The sequence below is a fragment of the Callospermophilus lateralis genome, chromosome 3 (genome assembly GCF_048772815.1).
Source record: "Callospermophilus lateralis isolate mCalLat2 chromosome 3, mCalLat2.hap1, whole genome shotgun sequence".
Taxonomy (NCBI): Eukaryota; Metazoa; Chordata; class Mammalia; order Rodentia; family Sciuridae; genus Callospermophilus; species Callospermophilus lateralis.
The window spans coordinates 85,440,476-85,457,056 of NC_135307.1; the positions used below are offsets into that span (position 1 = coordinate 85,440,476).

The 16,581-nt window shown below is 40.9% G+C and overlaps 1 protein-coding gene across 2 annotated transcripts in view; it reads right to left on the reverse strand.

Annotated features, from left to right (window-relative positions):
• The window catches only part of Rasgrp1 (RAS guanyl releasing protein 1), a 68,601-nt gene that overhangs the window by 12,809 nt on the left and 39,211 nt on the right, over nucleotides 1–16,581 (reverse strand). Inside the window, exons 4-14 of one of the 2 annotated variants that reach the window (XM_076848479.1) lie at nucleotides 14,346–14,408; nucleotides 13,336–13,467; nucleotides 10,857–11,010; nucleotides 7,552–7,725; nucleotides 7,005–7,121; nucleotides 5,521–5,796; nucleotides 4,322–4,402; nucleotides 2,874–2,978; nucleotides 1,911–2,020; nucleotides 1,031–1,175; nucleotides 276–312 (exon numbers count right to left, since the gene is read on the reverse strand). In XM_076848479.1, the coding sequence (XP_076704594.1) occupies nucleotides 276–312; nucleotides 1,031–1,175; nucleotides 1,911–2,020; nucleotides 2,874–2,978; nucleotides 4,322–4,402; nucleotides 5,521–5,796; nucleotides 7,005–7,121; nucleotides 7,552–7,725; nucleotides 10,857–11,010; nucleotides 13,336–13,467; nucleotides 14,346–14,408 (1,394 nt within the window). The remainder of the gene's footprint in view (nucleotides 1–275; nucleotides 313–1,030; nucleotides 1,176–1,910; nucleotides 2,021–2,873; nucleotides 2,979–4,321; nucleotides 4,403–5,520; nucleotides 5,797–7,004; nucleotides 7,122–7,551; nucleotides 7,726–10,856; nucleotides 11,011–13,335; nucleotides 13,468–14,345; nucleotides 14,409–16,581) is intronic. The other variant, XM_076848478.1, reaches the window with a different exon arrangement.

Below are 16,581 nucleotides of genomic sequence, written 5' to 3' on the forward strand. Positions count from 1 at the left end.
TCCATGAGAGTATGAAAACAGTCTCTTATCAGCTGCCCCTATTTTCAGAGCAGTCAAGGTAGAGAGAGGATCTTGTAAAGGCAAACTGTGTCACAGGTCACCCAGGTATTCCTCTCTCCTGTGTGATGGCAGTCCCTCTCAGAATGCTCTTGGGAAGCCAATTTGAAAATGAGGTTCTTTCTCTACCAAGAAGTTGTGGACTTCATAGACGAGTTCTGCTGTTGAGAGTCCCTCAAACTAGGGAGAACAATGTGGCCAACAAAGCTGAGTCTTACCTTTACATCGATATCCTTGTTTGATCACTCCCCAGAGCTAGGAGACAAATGAGAATATACATGTCATTCATCTATCTGGTGTGAGGCTACAGGGTAACACTCATTCATTTTCCTTCACTCTACTCTCTAGCTTAAATAGAAAGGACACCTATTTTATTTCTTGTCTTGTTCCTCAGACCTTAAACTGAAAGCAGGAAAAAGCATTGTTGGCCAAGCTTGACTAGTGTTTTTATGATCCAGGCCTTCTGCAGGCCTGAAATGGATGAATCAGGAGCAACAGGCTGCTCTGAACTCCATACTGACAGACAAGGATATGGTCTTGGGTCAGGAACCTGGTTTAGAGGACATTTATTGGGTCAGGGTGGGATAAAGGAGGGGAGAGCTCAGGTGAGCTCTTAAAGGCAGGTTTTATGTTTTGTTTTGTTTTGACAGGGGAAGGAGGGTATCTAATATTTTTTCTAGCATTTGAAACAGCACATGAATATGATACTTCGAAAAGTATATCCAAAGTCCACCATTGTTGTACCATTTATCCCAGGCCTCATTTACCAGGAATAAGAAAAAGTGAGAAAAAGAAAGACAAGGTGAACACAAATAAAATCCATACACTTGAGGACTAGGTCCTTCTCCGTGTTGCTTGGGCACTAAGCTGGGATAAATTTATAAGGATTGTGAAGCCCATGCCTGTCTTACTCACTTAAGTGTCCTGTACGCTTCACCAAGTTCAACCCTAATACAGTCTAACAATAACTTACAAATCCAGCGCAGTTGTCGCAGAAAGTGGGCTTCAGGTAGGTGGTCTCTTGGAAGTTGTGAGGAAAGCCCAGGCCCAGTTTAGAGTAGATAGAGCTGGCCCTCATGAAGTAGGCTGTAATCTCATCCCTGCTGATGAGGCCTTCCCTGCCAGCACATGACAGGCAAGTATGTGAGTTGAGGCACAGGTGGCTTCTAGCCTTAGATACTCACCTTTTATCATCAGTGGCAATACAGTGTGTACTACGTGATGATTGCTTCCACAAGCCCTCCTCATCCTAAGGATAGTGATGAGGACAACATATAATAAGTAGGTAAAGCAGGTTACTCAGTCCCAGAGCCATTCTTTGGCTAGACGAGGTAACTGACTTTACCACTATCTACAAGACTTGAAAAATAAATGATGTAAAATTTATTTTTAGAGAGGAAAAATGACTTATGTTATAGTGTCTGACTTTAGACAGTATATAACTAGAACCCACAGCCATATATTTGGTTTCTCATAAAGAATTATAATAGAAGATAATAACTGAGAAAAGTAAATATGCAAAATGTGAATAAATATTAGTTCTTTCCCATAATTTGTAAGATGAAACAAGAAGGAAGATTGAACTTTTTCTTATTTGTAGTTGGCTCTTCCTAAGATAGCAGATTTATGGAATCTTCAATTTCGAGATATTTTTAAAAGCATGAATATTTCATGGTCTGTTGTCCAAACTGAAGGCAAAGAGACCTTCAGTTGATGACTCTTTTAGCTCCAGTATTCATTACATAATCATAGCAGCAACACATACGAGTTTACAGGTTCTTCTAGTGAAACACCTATAAACCTGTTCTTATCAGCAGGCTCATAACAACATATTCCTGTACATACATCCTCACCTGTCTTTGTCCATCACACAGAAGGAAAATGGAAAACTGGCAGCAATCTTTTCAAACTCTTCCTGAGAAATGTATCCATCCTGGTCATGATCATAGTTCTTGAAGACAGACTGAAAAAAAAAAGAGTGTCTGTGGTGATTACTATAGAGAAACATAATCTCCCTTTAGCCAAGTGATAAAGGGGCTGGGGCAGTTGGGACAAGTCTTTTGACAGCCTGAATGAGAGGAACAAGGAAACAAAAACTGAACCCTGGATAAGCTGAGATAGAATCCATTCCATGAGCTGTGGCAAAGATGCAGAGGTTGCTTCCCAGGTCTTTGCCTTTAGGGGTGGCCAGGTGCTCTTGACAACTAGCAATCAGCTGTGCCATTGCACTGCTAGTCCACTGCATAAGGGGTGTTCTCCCTCCACCCTGCCCTTCTGCCATCACTCAGCTCAGATTACGCCTTTTCTGAGAAGCTCCTATGAACAGTGGAGTTGGAAGTGCTTTCTCCCTACTTTTATCCTCTGTTCCTCATTGTTGTGCTCTTTGACTTCTCTTGTTACACAAGAATGGCCCATAGTAATACAGGCAGAAGTATGCAAGTATGGAGCCCCTCCTCTGCAGTTAGCATGGAGAATTGAACCAAGTAGGGCCACAATGCTCAGTTTCAGATTCTTGTTACCCTTACTATACTCAGACCTTTCCCAATTCCTCTTTGCCCCTGTCAACCAGCTTTCAGACATGCTTTCTTGCTAGGCCTTTAAGGAGAGTCAGACCTGCCTCATATGAGACCAAAGTGCTAGCAAATTATACCTTCTGAACCATTCCTTAGCTACAGTATGAGAATAGGGTCCTTGTGCTCCTGCAGGAATGAGTTTCGACTTTCTCCCCTTTGTGTTTCTGTCACTGTGCTTCCCTCATCCTTGCCCCCACACAAAACTAATGCCTTGTTTCTGTCTGTTGAAACAGAGGTACTTACATCCACCATCCTCTGGACGTGTTTGCTAATGGTCTTTGGGTCTGGTTTGGGAGATACTCCAGAGGCCCAGTCCACTACTACCGGTGGCTTTGAAGGTGTTAGTGGCTAAAATGAAATATTCAGAAAAATCCATAATGTGGTATTACAACTTAAAGCCCCTTCCTTTCCCACTACCTGACAGTTCCATCTATAGATAAGCCCTGGCTGTGTGCAGTGGCATAGAGTACACATGCAACTGAAATCTGTACGAATAATCTTGATTAACAGTGTTGTGCTTTACAGTTGCTATAGTGCACTTCTCATGCATTATCTCCAGCTACAGATAATTTAAAATTCTCAATGTGCCCAAGTTTCATTCCTTTTCCATTAAACCCTTGTCAGAGCTATCAACAAAGTAAAGTAAATCATTTAAATTTGCTCTATCCTCTAGTCACTTTTTAATAGAGAGGTGAATGAGAAAAAAAAAAAAAACTAGTTAAAAGGCATCAAGATACATAAGAAAAAAACAAAAACTGAACCCTGGATAAGCTGAGATAGAATCCATTCCTAAATATTTGAAGCTTAGCTCAAATTAAAATCTCCTCTAAAAACAGGAGAAATTCACCTTTTTACTGAAGTGTCTCTGACACCCTGAAAATAGAACCTACTAAATATTTCCAGTGAATATTTTTCATTACAATAGGAAGCTAGAACTTGATTTTTCTGTGTAGAGGCAGTGAAATCTAGCCCCTTTAAATAGATCAGCTGGATTTCTTATGTGCAGACAGCTATTCCCTGAGGAGCACTGATTTTGGGGTTGGGAAACTTCCAAGGAGACTGAAATGCTTTTACATGCCTGCAGGAGAGACAGGGCCGATAACCTCACTTTGAGGTTCCTAAGGTGTGCAGTTCCAGGACTAAGTTCTATTTTGAGGACTGCTGGACATTAAGAGGTCAGAAGACCCAGCAAAACTGCTCTTTCTGTGAGGTCTGAATCTGACATCAGAAATAATGGGGCTATTCTACCTCCCATGCCAGAAAACAGAAGTAAAGCTTCTCATTAGTATGCATATCTTCCCCCTCATTAACAAATCATAGTAAAACAACTTATGTGGGGACACTTTTCATAGGAAAATGGTGTCACTCTAGTTCATAGTACTATCTCCCTTCTCTAATTTGTAAACCACTGATTCCACCACTCAAGACGCTCTCATGGTATATAGTTTTTACTGTTCATAGTCATCTCTTCAACTCGATCACAAGCTGTTTATGAACAGCAATTGTGTGTCACTCATTTCGAGAGGCTTTCTCTGTTCCTAGCTCAAGGCTGTCACATAGAAACAATATACTTATGAAACATTGTTATGAATATCTTATGAAACAAAAAAATTCTGTTTCTTAAGATAAATTAACTTGAGGAGCAACTGGTAAAGTACCACCACACACCAGTTTTAATGTGAGAAACTCACTGGGGCTCTGTGGTTCCTTGGCTCTCGTGCATAGGAAAGCTCATAAATTTCATCTTCAGTGTAGTAGAGATCCAGAGATAACTGTGGATCAAAGCAGAACAGGGTTAATTGCTAGGATGCCATGTACTTACCCCGAGACTCATGTTCCTTTCCTGGTTCCTTTTCTCCAGTGGTTTAATCTTCTTGGCATGTAACAGTTTGTTTTAAAAATTCACAAAATTTGGCCAGTGTAACACCTGCTACTGCAATGGGGCAAACATTAGTTATTTCTTGTTAAATTGTTTTTAAATTTTGGAGAAGTCCCAGGATGCCCTCTTTTTAACTATGATTTCATAATTTTGGTTTAACATCTAAGCCTCAATAAGCCATCTAAGCCCCTGTTCATTTTGTCCAAGGCAGAGATCAGCCAAGGTCAGCAACTAAAGAGAAAGGGCTAGAACACCAAGATTCAGCCTGGGGTGCTATCGAAATGTTTCTGCAAGGTAGAAAGAGGTTATGGTCATTATTCCATTTCACAAAAAGAATTGGGTTAAAACTTGTATAATTTTAGAACTGAGAGAGAAGTTAGAAGGTGTTTTGGAGACTAACCCCTCTGAATTCACAGAGGAAACAGACTTGGACAGTATGGGCCCACAGTCGCCCAATCAGTGAACCACAGAATTGCAGGTCTGGAAGGAAGGAAGCTCAGCTCTTGTTACCTCACACCCAAAATGCAAATCCTGGTTTCCACACCACTGACAAGAGTTCACCTACCCTTTGGCTTGGACATCTCCAGGAGCAGGGTTCTAAGCCAGTAGTAGCAGGACTCAAAGAACAAACCTGCCTGTTATACTCACTGTCTCCCCGTTTTTAGATAGCACACAGTCTCCCCTTGTTACCAATGCTATATCCTGATTTGCCCTGTGCTGCTCCTAAAGAGATTAAGACTGCTTTCATGGGAGTAAGGAAACACTCCTAGCAGTCCAAAAGGCACACTGCTCAAGAGAAAGGATCTCCCCATCTGGGTCTGCATCAAGGCTCTGATACTGAATAATGTGTGGTCTCTTGGCAAGTTATGTCTATGCCCCAGTACCCCATCCATAAAGTTGAAATAGTAGTTCTATTTCATAGAGTTTTTATGAGGCTTAACTGCTTATATTTGGCGAGGTGTACCGAATGAAGCTTGGCATACAAAAATTGTTCTCAAGTATAAACCTCACCGTGAGCAGGTGCACCAGGTCCTTGTTGGCTTCCAGTGGTGGGGCTACCTCCTGCAGCTGGACCAGTTCATTGATGTGATTGTACAGAGCCAGCAGCTTGTGGACGTTCACCTTCCCATCTTCCAGATAGTCGGGCATAGCTTCATACAGGGAAATGAGATCCTTGAGATGCACCCCCAGTATGGGGATCTTGAAGTGGGTGCACTCCCCATAGGCTCGCCTGTAGTTGTCATAATTTCTGCAGGAGGACAGCAGCTCAGTCATCTCACCCAGAACCTACAAAGTAGAACAGACCAGTCACAGGTACTCGCTGAATATGGTATGTTGTCTGTAATGGCTGTCTTGCTTATTCTCATCCCCTGCCATGGTTTCACTCTATCCATAATTCATCTAAAAGGTAGAGATAGTGGCTTCCAAACTAACACTGGCTATATCAAGTGTCACAGAATACACTACACACTTTACTTGATTTTACTACATAACTTAAAGAATTTAAGTAGAGTTTAATTATTTTTGTATTCAAATTATTTCTTTTCAAAAATTAATAATATAAACACCTGGCATAAAAATTGAAGAGGCAGCCAGGAACAGTTACACACACCTGTAATCCCAGTGGCTCACGAGGCTGAGGCAGGAGGATCACAAGTTCAAAGCCGGCCTCAGCAAAAGTGAGGTGCTAAACAACTCAGTGAGATCCTGCCTCTAAATAAAAAACAAAATAGAGCTGGGGATGTTGCTCAGTGGTTGGCACCTGCGTTCAATGCCCAGTATACACAGACACACACAAAAATAAAATCTGAAGATTTTTATTTATTGTACAGAGGTACAATAAATAACAAGTATCCCTTTAGTCCTGAGCCAGGGACACTGTAGTTCTTAACATTTGAAATGTGATGTCAGAAAGTGCTGCCTTTGTGGCTGGCAAGGGGGACGCATGTTTTAACTGTGGAGTTACAATAGCTTCTTGCATGTTACTTTCCTTATGAAGCCCTCTATGGAGCTTTACCTCAAAACAGAGCTCATCTCCAACTGTGAGTATTCAGAAAGTCATTCTCCAAGTGTTCTGGGTAGCTTGAGTTTTAACATGTCACTATACACTTGACTTGCAAACTGAACTTTGGTTAACTGAACCTTACTCCTTTTGGGAAAACATTTTGGAGCAAGGAGCTGGGTCAGGGGAATCAACAGTAAAGTTGGTGACTGAATATTCAGTTTCCTATGAACATGGGAAAGACATATATCATTTCAACTGGCCCAGCAGGAAGGTGTGCAGTGATACTGTCTTATGATCAGACAGAATCATAAATACTCTCAAATCTATAACTTTCCCATCCTATGGATTTCCTTAGGGTTTGCCTCCCTGGTCCTTTCCCTGGTTGACAAGGTGTGGTGTGGTTTGGAAATGCTGATCTGGACCTTAAGGAGAAAATAGTTCTAGTGTTGGGAATGTTCCTAAGGGCCGGAGAGAAGATAGTAGCACTGACCTTATTGATTTCATGTGGGACATGCGAACTGGTCTCCTTGAGCCTGGAGATTGAGCTGTGACATAGCCCCCCTATTACAGCCATCAATGTATTGAAGTTCTGTAGCTGGTGGAGTTTCTGTGACACAAGAGACAAGACAGCAGAGTCATTGTACATGTGAGTTATAAGGGGAGTTTAGAGGCTGGCTCTTTTCTCTGCCACGAGTCTTCCTTATACCCATAAGAAAACCCAGGCTGGTTTGGCTCCAGCAAAACAGAACTTCCTTGACTTTTGCCATGTGGGCCAGATTTGCGAAAAAAAAGGTAAGCATCTTCTGAAAAATGTTAAAAGATCTACATGTGAATCCGGATCCTGAGATGGCCTGTATGGCCTTCCACATTGTCCTTGGGTGAGAAAATTTAAAAATCACACCTAAATCAGGGGACAGTTGAAGCACATAAGGTCCTATATGGTTCAGGAAGAACAGCTCAAACTGATAGAGTAGGCTGGAAAGAAAGGGAATGGATGATTTAACTCAGAGACCAGGCAAATATCTTAACCCACTCACCTGAGCCACATGGATGAACTTGATGAAAACTTCTGCCCGGAGCTGTGGGGTGGGGCGGCTGAGAACCATCAGTTGTACCCACTGGGAGATGCCATTGCACAGGGCAATGGATCGCTCCATGGTGGGGTTCTCCTTCACACAGCTATTTACAAGGTAATTTTGATAATCAGAGAACTGGGGGGGAAAAAACAACCATCAGGACTGTGCACTGGTATTCTGGGAAATCTGAGGGACAAGTCAGCTCTGCTCAGTAGTAGCTGGGACATGCTATGGGACAGACAAACTTGTATCTTCCCCTTCTACATCTTTGCCATGAGGCCAAAAGGAATGATGGGAGGGAAGTCACATCATGGCCCCTCTACATGAAAATTAATTAGGCATCAGTGGATAAGTACATACCCTAATTAATCTAACTGTTGTTTTTGAGTGGATATTGTTTGTGTCTCCTCTAGATTCTAAAAACACTGTAGAACTATCTCACCCTTAGTTCTGGCTCTGCTGCTAAATTTGAAAAAGATAATTCCCTTCACAAAAACAAATCTTTCCCAGCTATTTTCTTTTCTTAAAAATATGATAATAAAATTTCCCCTATTTAGGACATGAAGTTATCTCAATCAAACAAGATAATATAGGAAAGCACTTCTAACTTTTTGAAGTGCTATATATATGCAAAGTGGTGCTAATAGGATAATTATTATCTCATGCTAAAACAAGCCTGTTTGGATTTTCTTCTGCTAACTTGAACAGAGGCCAAAGGAAAGGGTTACATGAGATGTGGTTAACTATATATTCAGTGACCATAGTTTCCCAAACAAGACAATGGCATTTTCTGTGGTTTACAACAAAACAGCATATGTGAAACTGGAAATGTCCTGGAAGATCTGGTATGTGATGCCTGTAGCCATTATGTCCCTGTCATAAGAGTCTTTCTGCTCACACAGTGTAGCCAAGAGGGAGGAATGGTCTGTTTTCTTCCAATACTCCCATGGGAGTCTTTGGTGCTATGCCCAGTCTGAACTCTTCCCAGTGAAAGCAGGTGTGGCCACGTGGCATAACCACAGGATTTGAGGGAAAGATCTAGGAGCCAATGAATGATTTACCACATTGCCATTTGTTTGCCACAGAGACAGTGGCAATTCCTGAGAAGTTGAAGCTGCTATCATCTGGGTCCTGAGTCAATGATGAGCCCCTGCTGACCCGTTTAGACATGTCCCACATTACTTAGAGTGAAAAATGAATTTTTGCGTTGTTAACCATTGAGATTGCACGTGTGTGCATGTGTTGGGGGGTGTTACGGCAGTACGCCTTAGTCTTGCCTTAAGAGTAGTAAATAACACCAATGAGAAGCAATGAGGTTATAATACCAATGAGATTATGTAACCTAAATAAAAGAGCTGTAGATTAACAAGGTAACCATTTTACTGTGTGGTGATTGCTGATGGGTAGAGAAATCTGAGTAGGACCAAAACTACTCCTTTAAGGAGACATAAGAAAGACACAGAAACCAAAAGTGTTGGGCTGCGGATAAAAAACACACTTGTCTGAAACAAGTTAAAAGTTGCCATGATTCATTCCAATGAATAGCCTCCCACTGTAGAGACACCATTGCATTCCCTGGTTGTTGCTGCTGTTTTTAAGAATTAGCCCCATAGGCTCATCCCTGCTAAAGAATTGCAACAAACAAGGTTCACAGCAGAGATAAATTTCCTTTCAATCTCAGTTGGAAAGAAAAGTGGGAAAACTCTTTAGGACTACGTGGGGAAAACAAAAAAATTCCCTGAAATAGTCTTCTATAAAGCAAATCAAACCACTCAAAAAGAAATGAAGGTTCAAACTTTTGTTTTCAGTCCGAAATAGAACACTTGTTCAACCCCCAGGGAGATGGGCTAGGATTGCTTGTTCTGAACTGATTTTTCACTTCTGCCTGCAATGATCTGAACACTGGCATCAAACAGATGTCCTGCAGGCCTGACTGAACAGCCCTGCCAGTTTCTCCCCAGCAGAGCTCAGATTTCCAGTGTGATAAATAACCCTTTTCAGTGGCTCTCAGCTGTGCCTGGTGTCCTGCCCCGTGATAGGGGAGGCGTTGTCAAATGGAAACTCCCCAAGTGAAGCTTTACAACGGGGCTCAGTTCTGGGGGTGCAGGTGAGGGGACTGGGACTCCAAGAACAGGTTAATACTTAGATACAGACTTATTTCTAAGTAGAATGGAGGGTTCCTGGCTGGCTGGCCAAACAGCTATGATGACAACAGAAGTCTTGTCAATATAATGGGAAAGAATGAAATAACCTTTGTAACCTGGTTGGCATGTCTCTTTCCAGATGCAACTAGGCTCAATAAATTGGTGCTGAGTGACTAGGAGATGTAGTCCCAGCCCTGGCTCTTGACTCTGGTAAGCTGTACTGACTTTGCTCAAATCAGGCCTCTAGGCCTCCTCTCTCATCTGGGGAGCATAGGTCATTCTAGAATACACTGGGCATCTTAGTACTCCCTAGTTTTAGAGCAAAGCTGAAAACTGTACCTGCTGTCAGGAGTGGAGCCTGAGTGGAGTAATGGTGTCTGTTCTTAGGAAGGTGTATTGGCCAATGAGGGTCTGTTGGCACCTGAAATGTTGACAATTTCTCTTGTATGGAAACAGTGTGCTCCGGTATGACACATGAGGATGCACATGTGTGGTCTCCCTGTTCCTGGCAGTATACTGAAATCTTTCTCCAGCACCACTTCTTTTGGCTCTGCTTAGTTGCCCCAGTAGCAATGATAAGGTCAGCACAGTTTATCTCTAGAAGTATGATGACTGCTGGGCCATGTCAGCACCACTCTAGGGGTTTAGGGATATTTGGGTTAGGCTAGGAGTATCTTTTCTACTTTAGGATTTCCCAGAATCATTCAAAGCCTACCCTTGAATGAATTTAAACTTCTAGGAAGACATATCCCAGTTTTATTTTTTTAAGAAGATATAAAAGAAGTTCCGGAAGCCTAATGATCATGGGGAGGGAGGGTGTGTGTGCGCGTATATTCTCGCATATGCACGTGTGCAAGGTCCCTGCGTGCCCAAAGTGCATTACTGGAGCGAGTGTTGTGGTGGGGTGAAGTGGGTATGGAGAATGTGAGATGGAAGCACAGCAGAAGCAAACCAGGGGAACTCAGATGTACTGATTTTCTAGACTGTATGATGTTTTACTGGGAAAGCCTACCAGCACTGCTGGGGCCCCTAGTGTTAGTTAGACCAACTCTTTGCTCAATTTCTCTGCTTATTTTTAGAAATTTCCCAGAATAGGTTTTCTCCTGCCCCTTGGGTACATACTGATATCCTTCGAAAGGACTTGAACTCAAGGTAGGTGAGGTGCTCAGATAGCTCTTCTGGTTCCAGATGGTCAAAGAGCAGGGAGACTTTCCGTTTCTTGCTGGTATTTGATTTTATCCTTTGGGTAAGTTTCCTGGACCAGTCACGGGCGTTGCTTTGTGGGTAATTGTGAGAGGGAGAAGACAAGGAGAAAGAATAAATTCCAATTACTTTTTGCAAGTATATCCACTGGTTTTGTCCACAAGGATATGCAAAGCACCAAGAGATTTGCTTGGCTAAAACAATGCATTAACAGAATTTCCCCAGATCAGGTTTTGTTTTTTGTTTTTCCTGTGGCAGCAACCAGAAAGCCTTGCTGGTTTTCAAGTAGCCTTTTGAATATATCTTGGAGAACAGGGTAAATGAGTTTACTCTGAGGCAGTGGAAGGAGAGTTTCAGGCACTGGTCACAGTTTCCTTGCCTTTGGTCCAGGCTCCCTTGTGTATTATGCCTGCTCTCCCAATGCTTTTGTTCCTGAATTCTCGTGAGCCAGGAGAGTGGAAATCTGAAGGCAGTAGGACAGTTCTCATGCCAGAAGAGCTCAGAGAACCACAGAGAGAAGACATCATGCTGGAAAGAATTGTGTGTAGGAACAAGTGATCGCCCAGGGCAGATTTGAGTCATTTTCCTCCACTGTCCCCAGCCAATGAAATGACCAAGGAAACCTAGCTGACCCTAGAGTGCCCCTACTCCTCTAGTTCCTCATAAGCAACCCCTGTGTCTTTTATGGGGTTTCAATTTCCCCCAATAAGACGGACGCAGAGGAAAGCAGCCCAGTTTTGAAAGGCAGTAACTTGGAAATCTGTGTCCCAAATTGGTATCCCTAGATACCTTGCCTCTGATACAAGAGTTCTGTGATCAAATGAGCTAAGGAAATGCAACAGATTCTGTAGCCATCTTGATCGGTGAATATATTACAAACTCTAAAATGCATTGTAAAAGCAAAATTTAACAGGTTATTTCTGAAGTACATCTGGTCAGATAATACCCCACAGATTATAATTCTGTGGAAAATATTGGTACAGGAAAGTCAGCTAGAAAATATTAGGACAGGAGACCTAAGTTTGACAACTGTTCTGTCTCTAAATTCTCCATCTTCAAAATGAAAAACAAATTTTTACTTTGAAAACTCTCTTTAACCTTTCAAGATATATAATTCTAAGCAAAGAAGTACACAGAATCCAAACTGATGAATAGCCTTGTGTGGGGCTCTGGGATGTGATTTTGAAGTCACTTCTATGTAGGCAGGGCATCGTGCATTGGGAACAGGCCTCCCAGTCCAGTTTTGGCTCTGACACAAGAATACCTAGCTGTGTGACCACAGACTGGTCAGTTTCCCAGTCAGAAAATCAGGACTTTAGATGAGTTGATAGCTAAAATGTTTTTTCATTGCTAGAATTATAAATCTTAGGGATTTGTGCTATTGCAAAATAACATGGCCATGCTGTGAAAATTTTAGCATACAATGTGTGTGCACTCCTCCCTCAAACTAGGAAGGACATTCATTTTCCTGATTCAGCCAATCTAAGAAATAATAAAAATATTCCTGAGATCCCTTCCCAGCTCTAGAAGTTTAAATGATTTTCACAGACATCCCTAGATGTTATAAACCCTCTGTTGATTAAGTTTCTAAGCAGTTCTTTCCCCATTTACAAGTTCAGGGTGCCTCCTGCATTGACTAATAAAGAAGCATGAATCCAGTGTTGTACTTTCAGTTTCTCAGGAGGTGGATACATTTTAGGTGAGGTCTTGCTACCTGATTTCTTTTTGACTGGGATTTACTTTTGTCCCACTCTTGGATGTTAATTACCTATGGCTCAATCATGGGTTCTGTCTGCTTTCCTATTAAATGTCCATTGTACTCTTTTTTATTTGTTCTTTTTAGTTATACGTGTCAGTAGAATGTATTTTGATATATTATACATACGTGGAATGTAACTTTCCATTCTTGTAGTTGTACATGATATGGAGTTACACTAGTCATGTATTCATATATGAACATAGGATAGTTATGTCTGATTCATTGTACTGTCTTTCCTATTCCCATCTCCCCTCCCTTCCCTTCATTCCCCTTTGTCTAATTCAGAGTACTTCTATTGTTCCCTAACCCACCCCACCTCTTTATGTTGTGTTAGCATTTGCATATCAGAGAGAACATTTGGCCTTTGGGTTTTGTGGGATTGGCTTATTTTACTTAGCACATACTCTCCAGTTCCCTCCATTTACTGGCAAATGCTATATTTCATGTTCCTTTATGGCTGAGTAATATTCCATTGTACCAGTGTTCATGGTGAGGCAATATGAACCCACTTCTCTGAGATCAGAGCGCTCAGCAGGGAAGGGGAGCAGCCATCATCACAGGGACAGAAGCCTAGAAAAGCATTCTGGGTCATAGGTGGAAGATGGTTAAAAAAAAAATCACGAAAACCTTGACACTCACATTTGAGTTGTGTCAATTAGGTGGCAATGTAGCTCCTCACCATTGGCTTTTACCAGTTCCTGAAACTCCTCCATGGTGTTTGTCAAGCTGGCATCCATTTTAAACATGATCCAGAATTCTGTTATCCAGTACCTATGGGGAGGGAGTTAAAAACCACAATCCAACACTGAAGCCAAGGACTCATAATTGGGTGGGCTCCCAAAGGAATTTTTGATCACAAGGAGGATTCAGAAAAAGACAGAGGCTGATCCGTCCTACAGTGAAGTAGGTGGGTGAGGACAAGGAGGGACCTAAACCATCCAGCCAAAGTCTTCAGTGTCTCCATACACAGAATGCTCTGACAAGACAGGTAAAGTAGCCAGGACATAATCATGCATCATTATGTGCATCAGTTAATCACAAAGTGAAGAACTGCAGATAAACCAAATGTCCAAAAATGGAACAATGTATCTGTAAAATATACTTTATAACGTATTAGAATGTTATATGGTCATGAAAAAAACAGTGTTTTTAAGAAGTCTTTAATGACTATAGAATATACTGACAATAGAAAGCTAAGTGAAAACTATAGAATATAAAACTTTATGTATTTTTTGATCTCAAACCACATTTTAAAAATCTGTGTAGAAAAAAAAGGAAATATACCAAAATAGGTAGTTGGATGTGATGACTATTATTTTCTAAATTTTTAAAATATTGTTCAGTATTACTTTTTATAAGTAGAAATAAAAACAAGAGATCCTTATCTCTGTATATTTCCTTAAGCCACTTGATGCCAAAATACTGTAAAATTGAAAAAAAAAAAAGATATGAAGTTTAAGTTCTGGTATACCAGAAGAAATTCACTGTGCACTCTAGAGGTAGTTCTAGTAGCAAGCCTTGGTCTTTTTGGTCTGTCCAAGGGGCTTTATGGATGGTGGGGAGGGGAAGGGCAGGGAGGACCAGAAGAACTACAGCCTTTCACTTCAGCTCCCCTCCACAGAGTCTCCATGCAAGTGCAGAAACATTACCTTACAAAATAGCAGATCTTCAGGCAAAGCCCTGGTGAGTTCTTTGCCAAGGCTTCCTTATAGGTAGGGCTGTGGTTAAGGGAAATGGAAGCCTCTGTCACAGAAACCAAATAACCTCCATCTTTGAAAGTATTTACTAAAACAACTGCCTGAAATAAGGGGCACATGACCTCTTCCCTGTGCCCAAGAGGAGTCCAACTGCATCAACAAGCTAAAATGAGCCTTTTGTCTTTTAAAATGTAATGGATTCATGCAGTGAAAAAAATTGTATAGTAAATTAGGAAAGGAAGACATATATGGTCAAATATATTTTCGTGATAATTAAGAACAATACTGTGAAAATTATAATAAATAAACCTAGAGGATGCCACTAGACTGATCCAGTAAACTGTGATGTCCAATCAGACAAAGTTATGGGCATAATCCAATATACAACTGGAGATCACCTTAAAGAGTGTTGCCATTCTGAAGATTCCAAAATACGAAAGAACAGAAAAATCTCATCGAGTTTGCTTATCTGTAGAGATAGATACATGGAAAGTGTATTCATTTATTTTAAGAGTCAAAGAAAAGAGAACTTCAATCCAGTGAGGAGCCTGAGGCAGGAGGTTCTGCCATCTTCCCTCCATCAATGGATTTAGGAATTAGATTATGTGGGCTGTGTATTTCACAAGCCTGGACATGGTGGTGCATGCCTGTAATCCAAGCAATTTCAGAAACTGAGGCGGGAGGATGGCAAGTTCGAGGCTACACTCAGCAACTTTGAGACCCTAACTCAAAAAATACAAAGTACTGGAGATGTAGCTTCATGGTAAAATGCCCCTGGGTTCAGTTGCCAGTACCAAAAAAGCAAAAACATAATCACTGCAATCTAAGATTGAGTGGCTTCCAGCTGAGCTCAGGAGAGGAGTGCAGTGAACAGCCAGGAAAGATCAAAAGCCAAGGATAGTCAAAAACATATTTAGAGTTAAATATAGAAAAGCCAAGGATAGTCAAAACCATAGTGCTAATGTTTATTAGGAAGGCATTTGTACATTTTGAAACTTTATATGTTTTAGAGCATATTAGAATGATAGCCTTGAAATTTCCATTAGGAATGTTTTAAGTGCTTCACATTTGTGGTTTTAAATTGAAACTTAAATAATTTTATGCATAGTTTTGAAACATGTAGATAATGCTAGTTTTACTGTTTATAACTTTAATTTATTAGAGTTGTAAATAATTACTTAGAGTTCAGGGAGATATCTGAAGCACTTAAAAATAATATAAAATGAGTACCTGTAGTTTAAGACCATTTAAAGTATTCAATTAACATTATTCAAATTAACCAAACATTTTTCAACTGCTTGCTGACACGCAATAGATTTATACAAAAATAAGATATGCAAGCTCAACTTGAAAATCTAAAGGACTATGGTTATGAAATTTATAACTTTAATAAAGTGACTCATAATTTTAAAAATTAAATTTTAATAGACTTACTGCCTATTAAAATATGTCCTTGAGATTAGAAAACAAAACAAAAACCACACAACCCCCCTACATCAACAAAGGTAATTAAAACAAAAGTACAAGCAACTGGCAAACTTCATGGAATAAGAGGTTCTGGTGCCCACCTTTCTGCAGGCGTGAAAGGCAGAAGCGAGAATGAGATGGTTTTATATTTCTTTATGCCAAATTAATTGCTTCGAAGCGGGGATTTAAGCATAAAGCACATTTTAGATAAATACCTCTTAAGAGTCTATATTTGTAATATTCAGCTAGTTGAATTATTTTCTTTCTTTGTTAAAGGGGAAGGGACAAAAGACATGCTTCTCTATTAAAATAACAGATATAAGAAATCAATATGGTGGTATCTTCCTTCCTCCTGGTTGTTCCTTATCCTCCCTTCATGTCTACTGACAGCACATGTAGTCTGCATGTGGTTCTGTGTCATTGTACAAATCCAGTCTGTCTATCTAATGCCTAGCCTGGAGCTACTCTGAATGTTGTCTGGAAGGCTGGAAGCTGTCTGAGGTCTTCAGAGCCCAGAAACCATGATAGAGACAGTCCCTGCAGGCCAGGCAGAGCTCCCTCTTTCCAACTCTAGGAGATAAAACAAACTTAGTAAGAGGCTGAGGCTCTGCTACTCTGGAATGAACTGCAGGGTTTGCTGGAAGCCTCAGACTCTGGCCCCCCTTTCTTCTTTTCACAGTTCCTACTATGGCCAGAAAGCACCAGCACATGCTGACCTTAC